At 39.3% G+C, this 24,185-nt stretch overlaps 1 protein-coding gene across 1 annotated transcript in view; it reads right to left on the bottom strand.

The window, feature by feature from the left end:
• The window catches only part of Spag17 (sperm associated antigen 17), a 244,861-nt gene that overhangs the window by 77,268 nt on the left and 143,408 nt on the right, over positions 1 to 24,185 (bottom strand). The window contains 9 exon segments of the mRNA XM_037206932.1: positions 1,025 to 1,203; positions 2,758 to 2,887; positions 3,866 to 4,041; positions 5,961 to 6,074; positions 11,984 to 12,136; positions 13,280 to 13,391; positions 14,551 to 14,790; positions 17,608 to 17,699; positions 19,182 to 19,357. Of these exon segments, the coding sequence (XP_037062827.1) occupies positions 1,025 to 1,203; positions 2,758 to 2,887; positions 3,866 to 4,041; positions 5,961 to 6,074; positions 11,984 to 12,136; positions 13,280 to 13,391; positions 14,551 to 14,790; positions 17,608 to 17,699; positions 19,182 to 19,357 (1,372 nt within the window).

Here is a 24,185-nt window from a genome sequence, read left to right as displayed (position 1 = left end):
TGAAGTATGCTTTTAAGCACTAGAAATGTTTCACATGTCATATTCTAAATTATATTTCTCCTTTCATTTGCATTATTTTCTTCTGGAAATCCTAGGGCATATATTACCTTTCCATACCTCTTAACTTGGTTCTCTCTTGCAAGTCACCCTCCCTACTACTTGGCCATTCACAATTACTTTTAATTTTTAAGAACTCTTGATTTTTTCCCACAGCAGTTTTTTTTAAAGACTTTCTTTTTTTTTTTCCTCTAGATTTATTTATTTATTATGTATACAGAAGAGGGCACCAGATCTCATTACAGATGGTTGTGAGCCACCATGTGGTTGCTGGGAATTGAACTCAGGACCTCTGGAAGAGCAGTCAGTGCTCTTAACCTCTGAGCTATCTCTCCAACCCTCCCACAGCAGTTTTATACTTATTTTTAAACTATATTTTACTTATTCACTCCCCTCTCTATCCCTACCTGTACCCCACTCTGTGTATGTCATGGCACATATATGAAGATCAGATGTCAGCTTTCCAGAGTCTCTTCCCTCCTTCCAACACGTGAGTTCTGGAGATCAAGCTCATGTCATCACACTTGGTGCCCTTACCCACTGAGATATCTCACTGTCATCATAGCAGTCAATTTTTTAAAAATAGAATGTTAACTTCTTGAGTCTCTGTCTATATTATTTTTGCTCATTTAAAATTTATGTTCAAGTATTTATTGTTAGGTGATTTAAGAAATATTGAATCTGTCATTTACTTTCTTGGGATTTCTTAGATGCCTAGTCTTGTTTCTTATTCGTGGCTCTTGATGGTGTAATGTCTGTCTAGAGAAGCCCTTCCTATATACCATATATATTATTTGCATCCTGGCTTTCATAGACAGCACCCCCTTCACTATGCTCCTTTTCATTTGTCACTTTAAGGTACTCTTGCATTTTATTTGTGCCTCCCATGTGTTGTAGTGTTTCTCTTTACTCATAGTTCAATTGTCTTTTACTTTGTCATGGGGAAGGTCATTTAAATACTATAGACCTGTGTGGATCCATCCAGCATATACTTGATAACGGTGCCCTGGCTGGTGATAACCCTTGATGCCTCCTGTTCCACGGGTGGCATCACTGCTTTGTAGAATTCATAGTGCTTCATCCTCTGGGGGTAGCTCTGACGGATCATGATGTCCCAGGTGGGCTCTTCATCTGCCATAGGACGAGCTTAAGAGACAAAAGAGAATAAAGCTATTGGTGGGTGAGTTGGGACTGGGATTTTTCTCTTCTTTCTTGTTTTTATTCTAGTATCCGAGTTCCAGGAGTAGGGAAGTTTCCTTCCAGTCATGACTTATCAACCAACAGATTGGTTCTTTGCTGACCTTTTCCACTCCAGTGTAGTGAGCAAGGCCATTTCAATAACATAGTAAATAGTACATCCTTTCTAGTGCATGCACATACTCTGGAGTCCAGAGTATGTAGGGCAAAATGATGTGGGAGCAGAATTTCAATGTCTTAGTGATTCCATTTTCTCTGATGGCAGGCTACTCTGGGTAAGGTTTTGCTCCATGGTAGGCAATGCTCTAGTATCCCCTAGTTTCTCAGAGCCCCAGGCCTAAGCAACCTCCTTCAAACACAGCCTCATTCAAACCTTTTCTAACTCATCCACCATCCTTCAAAATTAACAACCCTCCATCTCTAACCACATCCAGACCACTCTCAGTGTCCTGCTGCTCCCTGGTAATCAAAAAGAAAAGCACTTGATAAATACCTTCCCTCAAAACCAAAGTACTATGGGGTATCTTTCAATCTGATGCAATAGCATTTGTCAATTCTTGTTATTTCTTGAGATACAGCCAAAGCAACAATGAACAGAGTTAAGAGACAATCTGCAGGATGGGAGAAAATCTTTGGTGGTTTGTCTAATGGAGGCTCAATTTCCAGATATATAGAAATAACTAAAAGAGCAAATAATCCAACCAAATGGGAAAATGAACTGAATAGATACTTTCCAAATGAACACATACATGAAAAAAATCTTCAACATGCTTGGCTACTAGGAAAATGCAAACAAAAACTATACTGAGCTTCCATCTTGCTTTAGCCAGATGGTTATCATCAAGAAAATGAAAAATGACACCATTGGATACAGGAGGAAAAAGAATCCTTATACATTGCTGAATGGACTCAGACTCAATCCCAGATGTAACTCTCGCCAGGTTAACAAATAAAGTATTTATTGTACTTATGTATTCATCCAAATAAGTAAGAAGCCATGTTTAGAACCAACAGAAGTAACAAACTATATAAAAATTATGGATGGGGAGAGGGTTTCTCTATTTGCTTAATGTCCACTCTTCTCATTCTCTTCATACTCACTGTATGTAGCAAGACAAGACCACATAAAGGCCATTAAGAAAGCTGCACTTCCTATCACTAGACCAAGATTAACTTCCCATCTCTGCCTCCTAGGAGTCAGGTGACCTTGGACACATTTACTGCACCCCCAGAAGTCTCAACTTCTGTATTTTATAAGATGGAGTGAATACCTGTGTCATAAAATTTGTGTTTTTACATGCATTTTAAGGAATTTGACAGTGCTTCATCATAGCAAGTGGTTGAAAAATGATCATTATTGTTATGCTCATTACTTGAAAACTACCCATTGTTCATTACCAATAAGTAAGTGTAACTGGTAAGGAAAAACACACTTTTCAATGATGGAATTTTCTATGTGAGTTTTTGGCCCGTGCCTCCCCATCCACCCCAGTTAACATTCACCTGTAGATTCTTGCCCAATGAAGGTCAGCAGGAGCCCATTGGGGCAAGACACATTTAGGTTTTGAAAGGTGGGAACATAAGGAGCTTCCTGTACAACCATCTCTGGCTCTACTTCTTCCTGTAAATTATTCTGTACATGAATAAGAGCTTGTTATTTTCTAAATGAGACACCTTTATTTTGCTCAAGCAAGGGTTTGTCAAACAATGCAACTGCAAGTAAGTAGACCCTGCAACCGATTCTAAAAAAGATGCAAGAATCTTCACGGTCATCAAACTTTTACTCTACTTGCTAACTGGCATATAACCAGATGTGACAAACAATAGTATCAAAAGTAACAATTTCCCCAAGAGAAGGCAGCATTCAAGTTAACAGAGGTCACTGGGAAAAGATTTATTGAGCAAATGGACTGAATTGGGATTTGAATGGTGCCCCTATTTGAATGTGTAGAATATGGGCAATACTATGTTGCATCCTCCTAAACTCAGATGGTGCAACTTGATGCTCAAAATGATGGGATCAAATAGGTCTTTGAGTAACTGATTAAATCCCAAGGTTTGGCTTTCATGATTGAGACTGAGGTCTTTATAAAAAGGCATTGCATGGAAAAGGTTCACTTTTTCTGTACAGTGGCAGAACACAGAAGGTAGCATCTGCAGGAACTTGCTCTCACGAGACATAGAGTTGGCCAGCACCTCCCTTTGCACTTCCCAGCCCAAGTTTGAGCAATTAATTTCTGTTTGTGAATTATTTAGTCTACACTATTTTGAAATAGTAGTTAAAAGAGATTAAGGTAGTGTTGAGGAAACCAGCAACCATATTGGTGTGTATGTGTATGTGGGGTGTGTGTGTGTGTGTGTGTGTGTGTGTGTGTGTGTGTGTGTGTGAGAGAGAGAGAGAGAGAGAGAGAGAGAGAGAGAGAGAGAGAGAGAGAGAGAGAGAGAGAATAATTAAAGAAGAAGAGACCAGGTATTTGAAAGAGAGGTTGGGAAGAGACATGGGAGGACTTGGAGGAAGGAAAGAGTGTAGGGAAACAGTGCAATTTCATTTCAATTTTTAAAAGTCACATTGAGGTAGAAAGGTTGGAAATCTTCAGCCGTGTTCATCTACCTTCTTCTCTTCTTCTTTCGGATGTTCCTCTTCAATAACAAACTCTTTGGGTTTCTCTTTGCCCTTTCCTTTCGGCTTCCCTTTGCCTTGAGGAACCGTCACTATAGTGGGAACCACAGTTGCAGTCAGAGCTGAAGGGATGTTCATCATTGTGTCCAAATTGGGATCTGTAACCTCTAGAAACAAGGAAAGGGGAAAACAAGTAAATTAAATATTCGTATTTCACATGCTTGTTAAATGACACATCTAAAAACTTGGTTCAAGTTAGCATTAACTTTTACCATGTGAATCATGTTTTGCCGTTCAGATATATTTCAGAGAAAATATAGTTATCTTGAAAATCAGATCATCGTTAGAAAATCTGAAACACTTAATGCTTTAGTGTGGTTGATAGTCATTGCCTCACATATCCTCGCCTTCCTGGCTGTTGTGCACTCTGCTAATGTTCTCTTTATTTGTGAAATAGAACTCATAAAAAATCCTGAAAGTCCTAGATTCACAGTAGTAAGACCAGCACCGAGACAAGTGAACCCGAGGTCACATTGAACACAAGCTAACACAAACAAGGAAATCCAACAAAGACATAGATTATTTTTGTCTAAGGTGAGTGAAGTAGTTTTATTGTAGGCAATCTACTGTCTTCTGGGTTTTAAAGGTTTGGCAGTCCTAAAGGGCTGATGAACAGTGATACTCTGTGTGTGTGTTCCAGAAGACTCCTTTTATCTTGTCATCTGTTCTCCTGCAAAATCCAGCATGCCTCTTCTTTGGCCTCTATGTACCTTTCTGGTCAATTTAATACACCTTCCCCCCACCACCCCCCGCAAACTCATTCATACATTTTAATCCTGCAGCTACTTCCAGGCCCCAGGTTCTCTATGTTCTCAAGTGGCCACCACACTAATTACTCACAGAATTTAAACAAATGCCCAGGTCTTCCTCTGACATACTGAATCAGGTTCACAGGGGAGGAGGCCCAGATAGGTAAGTGTGTGAAATACTATTTGACTGTTATAAGCTATCTGATCTGTGCATACATTAGATGTTATCTATCTTGCTCACTTCGAGGACTCCAAATGCCATTTATGTGTTGACTCTACAATGGCCATAGTAGGCATGTCCTTTCTTCTCAGCTCCAGATCCATATTTCTGCTCTTAACCACCTCTTGGTGTGGTTTCAGAGACATTTCAAACTGTTTGGAAACAAGGGTATGATGATTCATGGTAATCTGCAGAAGAGGCGCACAGTCATAGAGTTTTAAAGCTAGATGGCAGAGGGATCATCTATCGATTTTGCAATGTTTAAAATACCTACTATAGGGTTGGGGATTTAGCTCAGTGGTAGAGCGCTTGCCTAGCAAGCGCAAGGACCTGGGTTCGATCCTTAGCTCCAAAAAAAAAAAAAAAAAAAAAAAAAAAAAGAAAGAAAGAAAAGAAAAGAAAAATACCTACTATAGTTAGATCCCACTACAGATGTTAGGAATCCACAGATATCTTAACTGGTTCTAGGTAAAGTGACATGATATTTTGTGGTTTGAAAGGAAAGAGCTTCCAGTTGGAAAATTTGTTTCTTGAAAGTAGAGCAGGGATATCCTCCAAGATGTCCAATGAACAGCTCCTTTTAGACCAGTGTTCTGAAGGACACTGGCACTGAAGTTCTAGTATCACAGGACTCATAGAAATATTATTCTGTAGAAACCCAAGAGGACTCCCCCAGAAGACCATGTTTTCATAGCACCAAACTTACAGAATTACTTTCATGGACTAGTTAATAAAGATCAGAATATACATATGTGTGTAGAAGTGACTATGTAAAAAATTGCACAAATGATAAAAGGAATTTGAAAGTGAAAGCACTGCTATTTGATACAGAGGAAAAACTGTACGTGTACACATCCATGTGCGCATGCACCCTCCCCCCCTCCCCCCACACACATACACACACTCCATACACCACATATCTCCACATTGCAGGGAAAAAACTATGTGAAGCTTTAAATCAGAACAGGCTTGTTTGCTGACAAGTGTACAAGCTGAGGATGTCAGGGACTGCCATCCTGGGACATTTCCCCTGTGGTGTGCATTGTGTTCATCTCACCTGGCGCCATCCCGTTTGCCCCATAGTAACTTATTGAGAGGCAGATTCCATTTTCTAAGGTGCCGGAAAATGATCCAAACTTGCTGACAACTTCATTCTTTGCCTGCGGTCTTTCTAAAAGACAAAATTGTATCAAGGATACATTTCCATTTTTCTCCAGAAGTGTAAGCAGAATTCAGTGGGAATTCTGAGAATGGGGTCTTAGCTATTCTAATACCATCAATTTAAAAAATAATTGATTTGGCTCTTACCAAGGACTCAGGGAAGTGAAGCAGAGTTTCAGGGGTGGAACGTGAGACTCGTGTTTGAAGGGCTTTGGGTCAAAATGAAGAAAGGATATAAACCAGGTAATGGCTTAGCCATATGCTGGTTATTGATCTGAGACCATTCACATGACTTTTCAAATGAAAACCACCAGGTCAGTCCAAGTTTCTTCACATTTAAAAACACTTCCTTAAATCCACACATTTATAATCCCTTATATTTTTAAACACAATTGAAAATGGTTTTAATCAAGCATAAGTTTTAAAAGAAAATTTGTTAAAATGTGCATTCTTGAGGCATATGTGAAGGATCACAAACTTTCTATTTTATTTCCATTTTATTATCTGCTCCATCATCATATAATAAAAATGGGACAGTGTTGGGTTAAAATACTCTAATCCATGAAGAGATTACTTCCTGACTGAGAAATTTTAAATACCCAGTGGGACAACAGAAAAGGATAATGCTTCATGAGAATGAATCCATAATTCACAGTCTGTGAGGAAGCTGTGGCTTGTTCTGCTTCTCTGATCTTCCAGCATTCACCCCAATACCCAGCTCCAGGTTTGTTTTTATTAATAAGACCCTTTAGGATTCATGCTACATCTGGCGCCCAACGTTCAAGATATGAATTCACGAAAAAGCGCTTGCCTGTGGCTTTTTGGGCCCCAGCTCAGACCCGAGCTACACATTGCCTGTTGTGGTGGCACACTAGTTAGATTTACTAAGGAGGCAGAGGCAGAAGGATCCCGAGTTTGAGGCCGGCCTAGGAGGCTTGCTAAGGAGAAGCCTTTGGCCAAACCACAAACGCTGGCGGTGGGACCATGGAGGCAGCAGCTGCTGCTCCGAGTTGCTGGCTCCTTCCCATTGTGTTGGTGACTGCGGTGATGCTGCTGCCTGGGATGAAGGGTTTACTGCTGCTTGTTCAGAGAAGAATTTCCCGGACCATCATGTTAAAAGAAAGCATCGGCAAAGGTCAGTTTGGAAAAGTTTGGCAAGACAAATGGTGGGGAGAAATTGCTGTGAACAATTCATGTTCTGAGAATGGGAAGAACATTCATGGTTCTGAGAGACAGACATTTATCATACTGTGATTACTCTAAACCACAGGGGAGGCCAAAAAAAAAAAAAAAAAAATTCTACAGAGAACCATGACCACACCTAACAGCAACTTTGAAATCTTCAAAAGAATGACGGGACCCCACAATGATGATTTTACATGGATTATGGTAAAAGCCATTAAGCTGATTAACACCATGGAAAGATCAACTTTGGACTACAAACTGCTCAGGACAATTTCAAGATGGTTAGCTGAGATGATCCAGATTCACAGACAATTCAAGGACTTGAGACAAGCCCTACATTTTCCCATTATGCAGAGACTGGACAACAAATGATACAGCTACCTCTTCCAGGACTTGACAATTAACCCAAAATTTTTCTTTTCAGGATTCCCTAAAGATGTCTTCAACCCCAGAAAGCAGGCAGTAATTTTAAGAAAATGACGCCCACATTTCCAAGAGGTGGGATGGGAGGCTTTTGGCTGTTTAATGAGTTATGGATATTGTCATTGTTTATGATGGTTGGTTACAAGTTGTTAATTATTAATGGTCAGGAAAAAAGCTCAACAAGGAGATTAGATTCAGAGTTTTTGTTTAAAACAAAAAGAAAAAGAAAAAAGAGAGTATAGATATGAGGTAGATCATTGAATCTACTCTGAGAAAAAAGATAAAGAAATAATAGGATAAATGGGTAGATCATTGAATCTACTCAAAAAGAAAAAAGGGGAAGATAAAAAATGACAAAAGGTAGATTATTGAATCTATTATGAAAAGAAAAAAGAGAGAATATGGATATGATAAGATAAAAAGGGAGATTATTGAATCTACTTTTAAAAAGGAACTACTTGTTTTACATAGGATAAGTAATGAAAATTTTTTGTATGAGTATATCAAATGTTACTGGACTGGACATTTTTAATATATATAATGGAGTTTTTCATCTGAGTCTGTCAAATGTTAATGGACTAAACATTGTTAATGTAATTCTTGACTGTATATATTGTATGGACTTATTGGATATAGTTTTGCTTGTATTAGTTATAAGCTTTTAAAAATTTTAGACAAAAAAGGGGAAATGTGATGATATTGTGTTCCCCCAAATACTGTGTACCCTAATAAACTTATCTGGGGTCAGAGAACAGAACAGCCACTAGATAAAGAGGCCAGAGAATGGTGGCACACACGCTTTTAATCCTATCACTTGGGAGGCAGAGATCCATCCGGATCTCTGTGTTTAAAGCCACACTGGAAACAGTCAGGCATGGTGACTTACGCCTTTAATCCCAAGAAGTGATGGCAGAAAGCAGAAAGGTATATAAGGCGTGAGGACCAGAAACTAGGCTGGTTAAGCTTTTAGGCTTTGAGCAGCACAGTTCAGCTGAGAGGCATCCAGTCTGAAGAAACAGGATCACCTGAGGAACTGGCGAGGTGAGGAAGCTGTGGCTTGTCCTGCTTCTCTGATCTTCCAGCATTCACCCCAATACCCGGCTCCAGGTTTGTTTTTATTAGTAAGACCCTTTAGGATTCATGCTACAAGTCTGGGAGGAAATATTTGCTAAAGGCACATCTGACAAGGGGCTGTTACATAAAACATACAAGAACTCTTACCCAGCAATAGCAAATAAGCTGATGAAGAAACATCCCAAAACCCTCTACAGACACCCAACCAAAGAAGACACACAGATAAGAAATAAGCACATGAACAGGGGTTCAGTGTCACATGTCATCAGGGAAAAGCAAATTAAAACAATGAGTAAAACTAGGTACCTGTCAGAATGGAGAAAACCCCAAACAGAGACAACACTGAAGACTGGGATGATTGGAACAACCAAGCTCAATTCAGTGCTGAAAGACAGTTTGGTGGGTCCTTAGAACACACTCTCTATCTTACTGTATGGCTCAGCAGCCATGATCCCTGCTATTATCCAGAGTAGTTAAAATGTATGCCCTCACAAAAAACCATGGACGGACAAGCATGGCATTTTCATTCATAATTGCCCAAATGCAGACACATGCAAGGTGTCCTCCAGTTGGACAGAGGATAAATAAACTGAAAAACCCAGACAATCATATATTATTTAGTAATAAGAAGGTATGAAATATGCTGTTGGGAACATAGCTCAGTTGTAGAACACTTTCTAGAACATGCAAGGTCCTAGTTTTAATTCTTAGTCACACACACACACACACACACACACACACACACACACACACACACACAAAGAATAAAGAAAAGAACTATTGTGTCCTGAAAAGACATGGTAGAAATTCGAATGTGCAGTATCAAGTAAAAAAAAAAATCCAACTAGAACACATGTTCAGCAAAAGACAAATTATGGAAAATAGAAGTACTTGGAGTTTTAAATGTATACAGAAGTTTTACAAAGCATTTTCTGTGATTTAAAAACATTGTTCCCAACTAAACCTTGTTCAGTGTTCAACAAATGAAGTAAAAGTGAGTGGTGGTCATGGTTAAGATTCAACTTGATTTCTAGGAAAATCAAGTGGAAAAAAACAAAACAAAGCAAAAAAATAAACCCCAAACAAAACCAAAACCCAAACATCTTGAAGCTCAGGGGAAGCATTTAAACACAAACAAATTAGGGAGAAGATGTAAGCGATAGGGAGGCAAAATCTTACAAATTGCATCATGGGGGGAAACAAGGAACAAATGAAGGAAGGTGTGCAAAAACATTTAATGAAGACAAGCTCCATAACCAAGCCAGACTCGGGGAGACCAGGCATGTGGAGTACATGCTCCCATAGATCCCATCAGAGGAGACTGAGGCAGTAAAACTAAATGGGTCACAAAAGAAATCCCCCATCAAGAGGCAAGAAGTGAGCACAGCTGGCAGGCAGCAAGCACTGCTCTTCTTTTTCTGTCAGTTTATCTGCTGAGGCTGCTCACATCAGAAGCCAACACACTTTTTCTGAAAATGGCCAGACAGTGAGTACTTTGGGACATGCAGGCCATGTACAGTCTTTTTCACATACTCTCTGCTCTTCTATGGAACACTGCTCTACAAATATCAAATCTATTCTTAGTGTATGCATCATCCAGAACCAGATCTTAGCTCAAACCTGGGCCAATGTTTGCAGGCTGGAGAAAACTAAAGCTGAAATGAACACATGGTAATCTTAGCAAACAAAAGATAGTCAGGTTTATTAGCTGTAAAGCTAAACACCAACCGTTATTTAACCATGCAAAAAGGACATTTCTAAATAAATCATGGACTTATATATAGATTCATTTATTAACTTTTATAGAAATCACCTAAAAATAAAATCATTTAAATAATAAACTGGGAAATACATGTATATTAGTGATACATTATTAAATAATTTAAAAATCTTGTTTTCAAAGACTACTTAATGAATGGGAAAATGCTTATATTGATACACTAAGACAGAAAGAAACTTTGAACACTGAGTATCATGGAAGTGGTAGAATTAGAACTATTAGCTTCTTTTAATATTTCAAATATATATACATATACATATAATATATATATACATATACATGTACTGAGTGTGTATGGTTTATGCATGTGTGTGTGGATGAGCACAGCTGTGCATGAACTGGTTTGTGCATGTGTGGAGGCCAGAGGTGGACCTCAGATGCTGTCTTCTATTGCTCTCTGTTTTATTGTTAGAGACTGGGTCTCTCACTAAACTTGGGGCTCACTCACTGGTTAGACTGCTTGGCTAGTGAGCAATAAGGATACTACCATGTCAGCTTCCCAGTGCTGGATTGTAGGTGTGTATCAAAGCTCATGGCCTTCTATGTGGGTGCAAGAGTTCTGAACTTGAGTCCTCATGATTGCACAGCCATTTACAATTTTACCAACTGAGCCATTTCCCCAGCCCCATTTAATATATTTTAATGAGCTATTCAAATGAAATTGTTTTCTGTGCTAACTTTCTGGGTACATTCAACGTCTCAAGCATTGTGTTCTTGAATTTGGAAAGTATCAGTGTAATTAAACTTATAGGCAAGACTTAGTTATTAGTCCTATCACTAAGTGGATTTGAAAACTTTCTTAACATTAACTCATCTCCATGTGCAGTTATAACTCGTGCCACTTTGGCTAAGAAGCAGTTAATTGCTCCAGGTGGCATTGCCTTGAGATACTATTGGGAGGTTTCACAGTACTGGGCAGCCACTTGTACCTTGTGTCTCTATTTAGGTAATAAACTCATGGCAAAATTAGTGATTTTTTTTAAAAAAAACTTTGTCTTTGAAGCCTAAGAAATTGGTGTTATAAAGCAAAGCAACTGGGAAGCGCAGGAAGGAGACCCCATTGCTTGCAGTGTGGGGACCTGTAAACCACAGACAGGATCAGTTGGAGAGGAGCTGAGGTCAAGTCTGCACGAATCAAGATTAATGTCAGAATGGACATTGCACACAGTGTTGCTCTATCAGTTTAGCTCGCCTAGCTCTTTGCTATGACTACAGAAACGGGAACCAGAGCTCCTGTCGAGCAGCAGCAAGATCAGTCAATGGCCAACTGCAGATGTGCTGTGCATGTGGTGTCTATGCTCGGTACCTTAGGGAAGACAAACATAAGCAGGACAGCAAATGCTGCAGGTGGCACCTGTAAAACCTGCATGTGTTGAGTGCAAGGGATGCTTGTGTGGTTCTGTCAGGGGCTGGTCTGAATGCACTTCGTGCCATACCACAAAGGTAAAGACACTCACTCATTTCAGCGTTTTGTTTAACTTTTTCCTCCTCCTCTTCTTCTGAAGAGTAATCCTCTTCCTTGTTCTTTTTCACAATTTCCTTTGGGTCTTTCAGGTGAATTATAAAATTGTGTTTATCTTTTTTTACTTTCACTTTGATAAAAGTTGGACCTGAATAAGAAACATAGGATAGAAAGGTGGGTTGATTGAAGATACTATACATGCGCCTTGACAAAATACTAGTAGAATGCAGCACAGAATCAGACAGGGATTGAGAATGCCTGGGACTCAGCAACTCTATACAAGGATGCGTAAGACGGATAGACAAAGAGGTCTTTGCAGGCCTTCTCCTCACATGTCAAACCAAATCACACAGAGAAAACACATCATCTGAGGTAGTGAATACTACTCAACTCTGATAAATCAAATGAGCTAATTAACATGAGAAGTTTGAATATTATTTGTATACAATAATATATAATGCACACACACACATGTATGTGTGTGTGTGTGTTTGTGTGTGTGTATTTGTGTATCTCAAACCAGCCTCAAATTTTTGACTCTCCTGTCTCAGCCTCATGAGTGCTGATGTCACAAATGTGTTTTAGCATACCTGACATCTTTAGAACTGATTATGGCACTATGATGACAGCCATAATTATGTGTGTGTTCCAGTTATCATTACTCTGTAGGTCGTAAGCCATTTCTAACAGTCCACTCTCTCTTACCAGTGTTCTCATTTGCTTTCCCCACCTCTCCCTTCCATCTCCCTTTTAAATTCAGCCTTACATTTTCAACTGCGGCTTTGGTGTCTCTTAAGATTGATAGGATTAAGATGAAAATACTGTATTTTCTATGAACCATCTGAAGTTTATATAAACTGTTCACATATGCAAGTCTCAGTAAGAGCTAAAATACCAGTGGCAGGTCCCCTGAGCACTGTGCTGCACAGCACAAGCCAGAAACTCAAAGCATATGTTTGCTCTCTAACATGACAGAGTGTGTTGTAGTTAATATTATTAATTAACCTATTTACTTAGTATAGATGATAATATACCATCTACCATTAATGTGTAAGTACTTAAATATTTTTAACAATTAGGATGTTCCTATCAACAAGTTAGGGCAAATTCTGAGTTGGCTGATTCCTTGCAGACCAATTATAGCAGAAGCATGTGAACTCTGAAAATGTAATGTAGTGTAAACATGAATGGAGTGGGCAGTCACCCACCACACTCAGAAGAGTACAAAGGCTCGTGCTGATCTTAAAGGCAGGAACATCTTCCATGACATTAACAGCTCTTACACATGTACCTCGTTCAAACGTGGTCTTCTCTACTTCAATCTGCCCCCCATCAGATGGATACAGATAGTAATTTTCCCCTGAGATTTGGATGGGTACATCTCCCATATTGTATCCTCGGAACTAGAAGAGAACACATCATGACTGAGTATGGAACTGCAATTGACAATAATCAGCTTACTACGGTTAGCCAACTACCAGTTCCATAGGCTTAAATTTTTTTAAATTAAACAATTATATCTGATACCCTGTAGGCTCAGAAGCCTAAATCCATTTTGTTACTAATTTTCTTTAGTGTTAGAGACACCCTGTTTCAGTGTCCGTGAGGCTGGGATTACAGGTGTATGCCACTATGCTCAGACTCTCTAGAAACGTCTAATGTATTATAATTAGCAGGATTTGAAGAAATTTATGATGAGGGCTTGAGAGATCACTCAGCAGGTACAGCCTGTTGCTGCTCTTTCAGAGAACTGAAGCTGAGCTCCCAGTGCCCATGTACTTCCTATAACTTCAATTCCATGGGGGATCTATTGCCTTCTTCTGGCCCCTGTGGGTACTCTCACACACACACATATAAAAATAAATAAGTCTTTTAAAACGGTCTGTTATTAATACTCATCTGAGCATTTATAATCTAGTCCAAATGAAATCATGCTTTATCATCAAACTGACATGAGGAGAGATCAAGTTCACTAATTTTCTTTTCAAAGTGCAGTAAAATACTGACACTTGATTCTTTAGGAGGGCATATGTAAAGGGCATTTTTAAGCAGTAGATGTTGCTACTACAGCTGCAGGGGATTCAGATGCATCTTCAAACTCTAGAGTAACTGGGCTGGAGTGGTTGCTGAAAAGACTAGACCAGGACATTTCTCTCCAGCTTTTTTCCTGACTGGTTTTTCTTATAAGTAGACACCTGAGAGAGAATCAGTAAAGAGGGGGTTTAAGCAAAGCATGTAGAGCAGAAATGTGGCACCCTGCACATTGGCATGTATGTAAACTCAGCAAATCCAGCCTGCTGAGTTGATATGTGCAGCTGTCCATTTATGTTTTTAATGTTTAAAATGTTAAGCCTTTGGGACAAACTTCCATCTTTACAGCCCCTGGCAATCTAATTTCATGATAGGAAAAGCAGGCCTGAAGGTGTTCCCATTTTGGTGTTTAGTTATACAGAAGAGTCTTGATTCTAGACAGAAATAGAAATTCAAGTCTAGTAGATAGTAGAATAAAACCTTTTCCCCAAACTGTTACAAGTACCCAAAGAATTTTCAGAGTTGCTTTACCGGGTAAACTATCTCAGGTTCGGGAAGTGGGACAGACTCCTCAATCGTTTCCGGGATCTTCACTGGCTCTTCCTTAGGTTTCTCCTTGGAAGGAGGTTTTTTCTTCACAGCCTTAGGCTCTTCTTTCTCTACCTTATCCTTGCCTTTCTTTTTACCGACTTCTTTCCCTTTCTTTTCTGCTTTCTTTTCCTCCTTCAGACGCTCCTCCTCTGCTAACCTCTCCTGTTCTTCCTTCCATGCCTGCAGACACATCAAACAGGGATTTTGAAAAAGATCAAATGGGAGTTGCATTTGGATTAATTTTGGAGGAAATTTAGTATGATGTTTCTAAGTGTTATTTCTGGCATTTTGAAACATTGAGCCAAGAACCTTGTGGTTGTCTTTGTCCCTTTTTCACTCCTAAGTTCTATACGCTCGCCCTGTCTGTCTCCTTGGAGATGTCTCTTCCATTCTGTTTCTTCTCCAACTTTTTGGTATAAGTTATACTGTTCTGATTTTTATTGTCTTTAGCTTGGACCATGGCAGCAGCCACTCTAGTGGTCTGTCTCCTTTCCTTCAGTTCTCAGTTTATATCCTAAATATACTTGATCAGCAGAAAGGTAGACTACCCAGAGAAGCATTCCCAGCTCAGGATATTTCAAAAAGGATGGACAAAATGCATTTTTTAAAAAAGTTGTGAGTTTTTAAGCATGTTGGTAAATTCTTGCAATTTCATCACTTGGAAGGCTGAGGGAGAGGATTAAGACAGTGCGGCTACATAGTCTTGAATAAAACAAGTTATGAGTTGATATTAGTTCACAAACAAAAGTCGCAAAACACAAGGAACTAAGCCACTTTGAATAAAATCTGAACAAAAACTTTGAAAGTATATCTGTGAAGATTACTGACAAGGGACTTATGAAACAAGAGTCATAGAACAAGTCTAGGTACTTAAAATGAACTATCAAAAGTATAAGCAAGAAAGTAGGGGGTATAAAAATGCCAAGGTGAGCTCAATAGTCCTTTGGAATTAAGGCACAGCTTTTGAAAAGACAGTATTTGGACAGACACTGGCTGAGCCATTTTTAGAACTGATGATAGACATTGATCCCAGTATTCACAAAGGTCAATAAATCGAAGCAGAAAATAACAGTGGTGTGCTGATCCCAGCTTATACTGATTTAATGAGTTTACTGATAAGTCTCTGGGAATTTTATGAGATAGTTGTTAAGCAAAGCCACCATCAAAAAGGTCATATAAGTACAATGTTCAAAACAAAGGCAACAATTGCTCAAAACGCACTGATTTGTAATTATTGTATTAGATTTCATTATAATCTGTGCTATATATTAGAAACATACTATATAGTAGTATACAGATCCACACTGCTCCCAGCTAAGTTTTTCACAATGCCACATTGGTAGCTTGAAATCAGCCACCGCTGGAGTATTTACATTACAGATATCAGCAAATGTTACAGCATGGAGACTGATTGACTATTGATTAACTGCGCTAAAAAAAAAATCAGTGGGTAGAATGTTAGAAATAAGGATTCAACTGAAGTGTCTTTAACCACCACAATGCTACTAGAGTAAATGGGAAACTAGTCTTTCAGCATTCAAATTCTCTTTCTTGATTCTGCAAAATTGCTCTTGTTATTGACAAATAAATGGAACATGCCCTTTTGTTGTTTTGCATTTGTCTCATTAACATAAATGAAAATGTCAATCAGTATTAATAGTGGAATTATAAATAGTGGAATTATACTTGTTACTTGTAACCATGGGCTGTGTAAGGATACAATAACTTAGTAAACATCCATGAAAGCATATAATATTTGTTATTGTTTATAAATTACACACTAAATTGGCCACCAGTGAGATTTACTGGAAAGTTATTTGTGTACATATATGCACACTTTTTTTTTTTTTTGCTAGAGAGTGACTGCTAAATGCTTACCAGACAATCACAGAATGTTTTCAAAGCAGCTAAAAAGAAAAGATAAGCTGTCTACAAAGGAATGTAAAATGTGATAGTTTATGAACATCTATGATGTCAGCAAAGAAAAGGGAGACTGATGTCTTGAGAATCCTGTGTGGAAATGAAAAACTCAACCCAAAATTGTATAAATAAAAAGCTATGTTTAATGAATAGGGGCAAAATGAAGCCATTTTCAGATAAGTAACAACTGACTTTAATAGAAACTGTAATATTATGATATAATAAGAACCAGATATTTGGTCTTCATTCCTGGATCCTGGCACAGAGCTCTCAAATCCCCTGGAATTTCATGAGTGATAGGACTGTCTTTTGTTCTAATGAGGCAACTCTTGGCAAACTCGTAGATAGTTTCAGAATGGGGTAGAAGCTGATCATCAGAAAGATCAAACCCCAGTTAGAAGCTGGGAAATTTGGGAACCTTCCCCCCCTCCCTGCAACCTTCAAGGATGAGAGAAGAGCAGCAGATGGATTTAATAATTGATCATACTTACATGATGAAAAAATCCACAAAAACTCCTAAACCACACAGTGTGGAGAAATTCTGCATTGGTAAGTGCATCCATGTTCTGGGAAGGTGACGCACCACAGGAGCAGAAGTCACAAACCAGAGCAAACCTACACTTACCCATAAACAGGCAAACAGAACACCTCCGTACATTTGTGCACTTGTGCTTGTGTACGCTGGAACTTAACAAACTCTGACCTTTCTTATTCCAGGAACTAAAGAGATAGCACAGGAAAATAATCTTGGATGATCCCAGAAGCACATATTACTTTTGTATTTAAGAGTTCAAATACAAATATGTGAACAAAATCAAATATTTTCAACAAAGGTAAGGAGAAAACCACTGTGAGCCAGTTACTATCCTGAGTTGTGATTGTGTGAAAATAGTAAGATATAAATTCTCTTGAAGACTTGTCACATGCCAGCTGTGAACACCCAGATCCTTTCATGGACTCAGTCATCTCTGAGATTTTAGTCAAAAAGATCGTTTTGTGTGATGAACGCAAACCCTCTGTCTCAGGATAACTTTGGACTTGTGATTGATCTGTGATGTTTGTCTTTTCTTGGATTACCTTGAGAGAGCCTTCTAAAACGAAAGGGATCTTCTCTTTCTCTTTCTCCTTTTCTTGTTCTGGTACCTCTGTTTTGCTGACCCCTTTGCTACCTAGAATCAGAGGAAACCAAACTTCTAAGCAACTCTGGAGAGGGAGGTATCACAGAAAGAATGAGTCTCTGGGCTAGCAGGGACTTCAAAGGCTACCAGCGCCAGCTCCTCATGTATTCACCTCTAAATTCTCTCTTGCCATCTCCAGAGCTACACCTGAGTGGTGCAGAGCCTTCGGTAATGGCATCTCACAATGCATTCACAGTGCCTTGACATGCTGTTTGAATCCATCTCCATAAAATATTTGCCTAATTAGTCTTAGGTTAGTAGCCTCAAACCACAGGAACACACCTAATGTTCCCTCCCACACTGAGGTCCTTCCTTGTCAGGGTTGCCGTTCTGTCTTCTAAACATTCTGACATCTTTTCTGACAGGAGCAGACTCAAGGCAACACCTGCCAGGTACATTCCAAGCCAAGTAACCAGGTTATGGCTCTCTGCTGCACCTAGATACTGAGCTTTTGGTTTGCATGGTAGAATTAAAGAGGTAGTCAACACTTTCCCTGCCAGTAGGTAAGTACACAGTCAGCCCTCCTTTTATTTCTTATACAGCTCCACTTATGACACTAAGAACTTGGTGAAGTCTTGTTGGACTCCCATTGGAAAAAGCTTAGTTACTGATAATATAAGCGTTTTGCAGGATACCAAAGTATTCCTTATTCAGTGTGATTTAGGTTTTACTTTTGAGTCAAGCCATATACAAACTCCTCTGGTAACAAAAAGAGGTTGCAAAATTTTTAGAAGTTTCATAGCTTGTTCTCCTTATGAGGTATTATTTTAACTTTAGATATCATAAATAATATTACTAGCACAGAGAGTTTCTTTTCTACAGACTGTGAAATAGTATACTTTCTAGATGAACTCTGTATTTTACTTCTTAATTAGTCAAGTGTCCTCCTTAAAAATTACCTGCTCTCTGTTACCTTCTTTTCTCTTCCCTAATGGGCCCAAAGTTCTAGAAATTACCCAAGGCTTAGAGATGAGAAAAATCAAAGATATGTACTGATCTAAGATCTGGTCAGGTCCATGCCATAGGTATCTGCGAAACTCTCCCCACTTGCCTGTAGATTCCTACCTCCAGATGGTCTTTGGATGGTTTTCTTGCTGTTTGAAGAAGGTTCTTGATTTAGTCTTGCTGTTAGACTCTATGATTATCCTGTTGACACTCACTAGCTCTGACTACCTCATGCACTGTCAACAAATTTAGATGGTGGAACCCACTGATTCTATCAGTAAGGACATTAGCATTTCCCTAACTCATTCTGTTTCGAACTGTATATAGGACTGTGACAAACATTCCTATGTGTGACTCAGGTTACAATGCCATCACATTTGAAATGCAGCTGTTCCATTTATTAGAGAAAGTGAAGACTCACAGGCATTTGGGGGCAACCCTTTCTAGTCTTGGAATGTTCAGGCTTGACATTAAGATAAGAGAATGCCTTGAGGCCTAATTCTATGAATAAACGCACTGGTTACTTACTTTTAGATTTTTTGGGGGTAAGAACCTTGCTAGAAGAAATTTTGGCAGCAGACATTTTCAGTTCTAGCTCAATCTTGGCCCTGTTGACTTCTTCGGCCATTTTGGCTTCCTGATATTTCGCTTCTTCCTCTGTGACCCAGTCTTGAATGGATTTTGCAACGAGTTCTAAATAATTCCTAGATGAGACAAAGATGAGAGGATGGGACGTGGGAGTCCTCACTAAAGCCTGTGAGCACACAGGTACTGTCAGTGTGAATGAACCCTTCAACAACAGAATGATTCGGAACTGCCCAGATGGCAAAGAGGTCAGAGGTAGATCTTTGCTGAGCATCTGAAAAATGCCCACTTCTGTTCACAGATAAAGATATGAGGACAGTGGGGCCTTTCCACTCAAGTAAAGGACTAAAGACTTTTTGGAAAGGTGTACTTTTTAAATTTATGTGTATGTGTGGGTTGATGTATGCAGAGTGCCCTTTGAGGCCAGAAGAGAACATCAGATGTTTTGGAACTGGAGTTACAGATGGTTGAGAGCCTCCTGACATCAGTGCTGGAAACAGAACTCTGCTCATCTGGAAGGACAGTGGACACTCTTAACCACTCAGCCATCACTTTAGCACCAATGACTAATGACCTTGATTAACACCAAGAGAGTCAATGACAGTTGAAGAAACAATCACTGTCAACACAGATTATTGGCATGTGATATAGTACAGTCAACCTCTTTTTAGGGTGAGTTTACAGCACATTAGAAATCCTTTTCATTGGTTACCAGCCACTACAGTCACTTCATTAACACCCCCCTTGTCTTGCTATAAAGCTTACTGGTCTTGGGGGCATCTACCTTGTAAAATCAGTTCCCTAAGCTGCTCACACATTCATGCTATTTCCAGGAAGCTGCTGCTTACTAAGAGTGAGTCATTGCTGTTTCCAAGTATATTCAAACTATTTGTACTGTGAGAGTATTTTTTAATTAAGTATTTATGAATGTCTAAAGAGTGTCCGCCCTCCACAAGGAAATAAATTGAAACATTTATGTCTGACAGTAAATACTATTTTAAGATTACATGAAAGTAAGCCTTAACAATTGAAAAGATAAATATAGATGAATAGAATACACAGGATGCATCAGAATTTCAATATTTGTTCTTTTTTCTTCTCTCTGTGTCTGCGTGTACATGTGTGTGGTGTGTTTAGGACATGGCACACATGTGGAGGCCAGAGAATAACTTGTAGGAATCAGTTCTCTTCATCTATCATATAGGCCCTAGGGAATCGAAGTAAATCAAATCAAGTCATCAGACAGGCAACTGCCTTCACCTGATGAACCACTTTGTAGACCTTTGATTATTTCTAAAGATATACAATGGAAATTGTGGGTTATGAATTGGGGCACTTGACACCTTCATTTAGGAAGTACCAGCCATTTCCAACTCTATGTGTCTCTAAGCAATGCCTTATAGTCTACCCAGGTTGCCACATCAAAGCTGGCATTTTAGCCCATGGTTACACTACATTGCCAGTTGAATAAGTAAAATCCTGAAATGATTCTTATTTTCTTATGATTTACAACTATTTTAAAGAAGACTGTATTTATAATAGCTTCAAAATCTGTTCTCTTTTTTCCTTCCCAGTCATTGTTCTGGCCTAATTCACTCATTTCTTCTTAGGATTGCTGCACTAGCCTCTAACTAGTCTTTCTGTTCTACCCTTGTACATTTAAAATTTACTCTCAAGTCATCAAATAGACTGAGCCTTTTTGTTTATTTGTAAGCTAGATGATCTCATTCTTAGATTTAGTACCATTCAATGACTATTTCAAATTAAGAAGTAAAGTTCTTGAGAGCTGAGGAGACTCTGGCTGATCTCCAGAACTCATGTAAAAAAGCCAAGTGTGGAGACAGAGACACCTACAATCCCAGTCCAGAGAGGCAGAAGGAGGGGACTACTGGGTGTCCCAACAGCCAGTGAGTGCCTGTCATTCAGACACACGCCAGTGAAAGGCCCAGTCTCAACAAACGGAACAGCCAAACAACCAACGAACCAATAAATACCAGGTGCATGGTACCCGAGGAAAGGTGCCTAAGGAATGAAACCCCTGGTTGACCTCTGGCTTCCACATGCACAGGAATTCAAATACATGGAAACTTGCATGCCCCATTCATTCAGATGAACATGCACACACTCAAAAAGAAAAAAAGAACAGAATTCTTACTAGTGTTTGGCAACAAGGGGATATAGGCTCAGACAAAGCCAGAGCAGTATTCAGAAGAGGATGAGCAAACAATGCTTCATGGACTTTATGACCCATAGATATTTGGTCAATTAATTACTCCCAAGTGTATTCTAGTCATATTTTAAAAAGTAAAGATGCCAACATTGGATACAAATATAAAGGTCAAGGCAATTTAGCTTATCATTTAAATTATAAATGTAAAGAGCTGTGCTTCTCATTGAAAACTGTCATTTTACAAATAGAAACAATATTTCTAGATAATTTCAAAATAGGAATATGTGGTTATTTGAGAATGAATGGGAGACCAACCCCCAGCTCCCATCCAGCCCAGAGGTGAGTGACTGGGTTCATACCTGCCCCTAGGTACCATCCCAGGGCCCCAGCCATTCCTGGGGAACACCCACCCAACTCAGCCCCAGTTGCCGGCCAGCGGGCAGGGCTCCCACGGGAAGGTTCTCTTTCTCCAAGATCCCCCCAACAGACCCTGCAATCTACACGTCCTGCTCCCACACCCATCCGCCCAAGACCCCTGCCACTTCCTGAGACTTGGAGACCAACCTCCAGCTTCCACCCAGCCCAGAGCTCTCATCTTACCCAGAGAGCTCCCATCTGGCCCAGAGAGCTCCCATCGGGCCCAGAAAGCCCCCCCCCCAGAAAAAGAGAGAGTTCTCATTGGAGAAAGAGCTGTCATTGGACCAAGAATAAACTCAGGAGACAGGGAATCTGTCAGCCCTGATTAGACCAAGAGTGGCTTTCTGAGAAGTTGAATCTGCCACTTCTTATTGGACCAAGAGAGGCTTCCTGAAATGCAGAATCTGTCAGCTCTGACTGGACCAAGAGCCCTGATAAGACCAAGAATGAATCTGTGAGTCACAGAATCAACTAGCTTGCATTGACCAAGAGCAGCTCCCTGATCCCTGAGACACAGGAGCTGCCTGCTCCAATCAGACCAAGAGCTAAGATTGGACCCAGAAGGGCCCCCTGAGATACAGACACAACAAACACAGTGTGGACCAACAGCAACTCGCTCAGACACAGGCACCTCTTATACCTATTAGATGAGGAGATGGGCAGACGTCAAGGCAGAAGCACATACAACAACATAAAGAGCAATACAGCATTACCAGAACCTAGCCTTCCTCCAACAGCAAGACCTGAACATCACAAAGTAGAAGAAGCAGAAGAAAGCAACCTTAAGAATAGCATCATGAAGAAGCTAGAGGTCTTTCAAGAAAAAATGAAAAATGAAATTGAGGAAAAGATAAACAAAAAAAGTGGAGGAAATCAATAAAGAAAATGAGAAAAAGTAAAACAAAAAAATGGGAAGAAATCTATAAAGAACTAGAGGAAAAGACAAATAAAAAAGTGGAAGAAACCAATAAATCCCTTAAAGAAAAGCATGAAAAAGCAATGAAACAGGTGAGAGAAACAGTTCAAGACCTGAAAAGAGAAATAGAAACAATGAAGAAGACACAAACAGAGGGAATGCTGGAAACAGAAAATCTAGTAAATGAACAGGAAACACAGATGCAAGCATAATCAACAGAATACAAAGATGGAAGAGAGGATCTCTGGTGTAGAGGATACAATAGAGGAAATGGATTCATCAGTCAAAGAAAATACCAATGCCAAAAAGTCATAACACAAAATGTCCAAAAAAACTGGGACACCATGAAAAGACCAAACCTAAGAATAATAGGGATAGAGGAGAATACCAACTCAAAGGCACAGAAAATATATTCAACAAGATCATAGAAGAAAACTTTCCCAACTTAAAGAAGGAAATGCCTATGAAGATACAAGAAGCCTAGAGAACACCAAACAGACTAGGTCCCCCCAAAAGCTCCCCTTGCCACATAATAATTAAACAACTTAACATACAGAATAAAGAAAGAATATTAAGAGCAGCAGAGGAAAAAGGCCAAGTGACTTATAAAGGCAAACCCATCAGAATAACACCCGATTTCTCAATGGAGACTTGGAAAGCCCAAAGGACCTGGACAGATGTAATGCAGATGCTAAGAGAGCATGGGTACCAGCATAGACTAATAAACCCAGAAAAACTTTCAGTCATCATAGATGGAGTGAACAAGACATTCCAAGACAAAACCAGATTTAAACAATACTTATCCACAAATCCAGCCCTACAGAAAGCACTAGAAGAGAAAGAATGGTCTCCATGGGCTTATAGATGTGAAAGCTTAGTCACCAGGGAGTGGAACTGTTTGAGAAGGATTAGGAGGCATGGCCTTGTTGGAGGAAGTATGTTACTGGGAATGGGCAGCATTGAGGTTTCAAAAGCTCATGTCAGGCCCAGTCTCTCTCTGTTGCCTATGGATCAAGATGTAAAGTTCTCAACTCCAGTGTCATGCCTGTACCTCCTGCCATGATGGTCATGGACTAACCCTCTAAAATTATAAGCAAGCCCCCAGTTAAATACTTCCTTTTATAAGTTGCCTTGTCATGGTGTCTCATCACAGCAATACAACTCAAACTAAGACAGCTTGTTAGGAGTGAAAACGACTGCATTTATGTTTTTAGCATTGTAATGAAATGGTATTAGTACTTAGTAACTCCAGATGTCATACAAAATAATTAATGCATGATTTAAATGAGCAAGTATAATTTCTAAAAGAATGTAAATCGAATTATATCTTTAAAAAAGCATACCTAAGAAGTAACTAAGAAAATTCCATCTACCAAGAAGAAAGGGATCAATACTAAGACAAATATATTTGTAGAATTAAATAGTTAGAATAAAAGCACATTAT

The sequence above is a fragment of the Peromyscus leucopus genome, chromosome 6 (genome assembly GCF_004664715.2).
Source record: "Peromyscus leucopus breed LL Stock chromosome 6, UCI_PerLeu_2.1, whole genome shotgun sequence".
Classification (NCBI taxonomy): domain Eukaryota; kingdom Metazoa; phylum Chordata; class Mammalia; order Rodentia; family Cricetidae; genus Peromyscus; species Peromyscus leucopus.
Note: the sequence above shows the minus strand (reverse complement) of the source record. Positions and strands in the feature narration are given on the sequence as shown.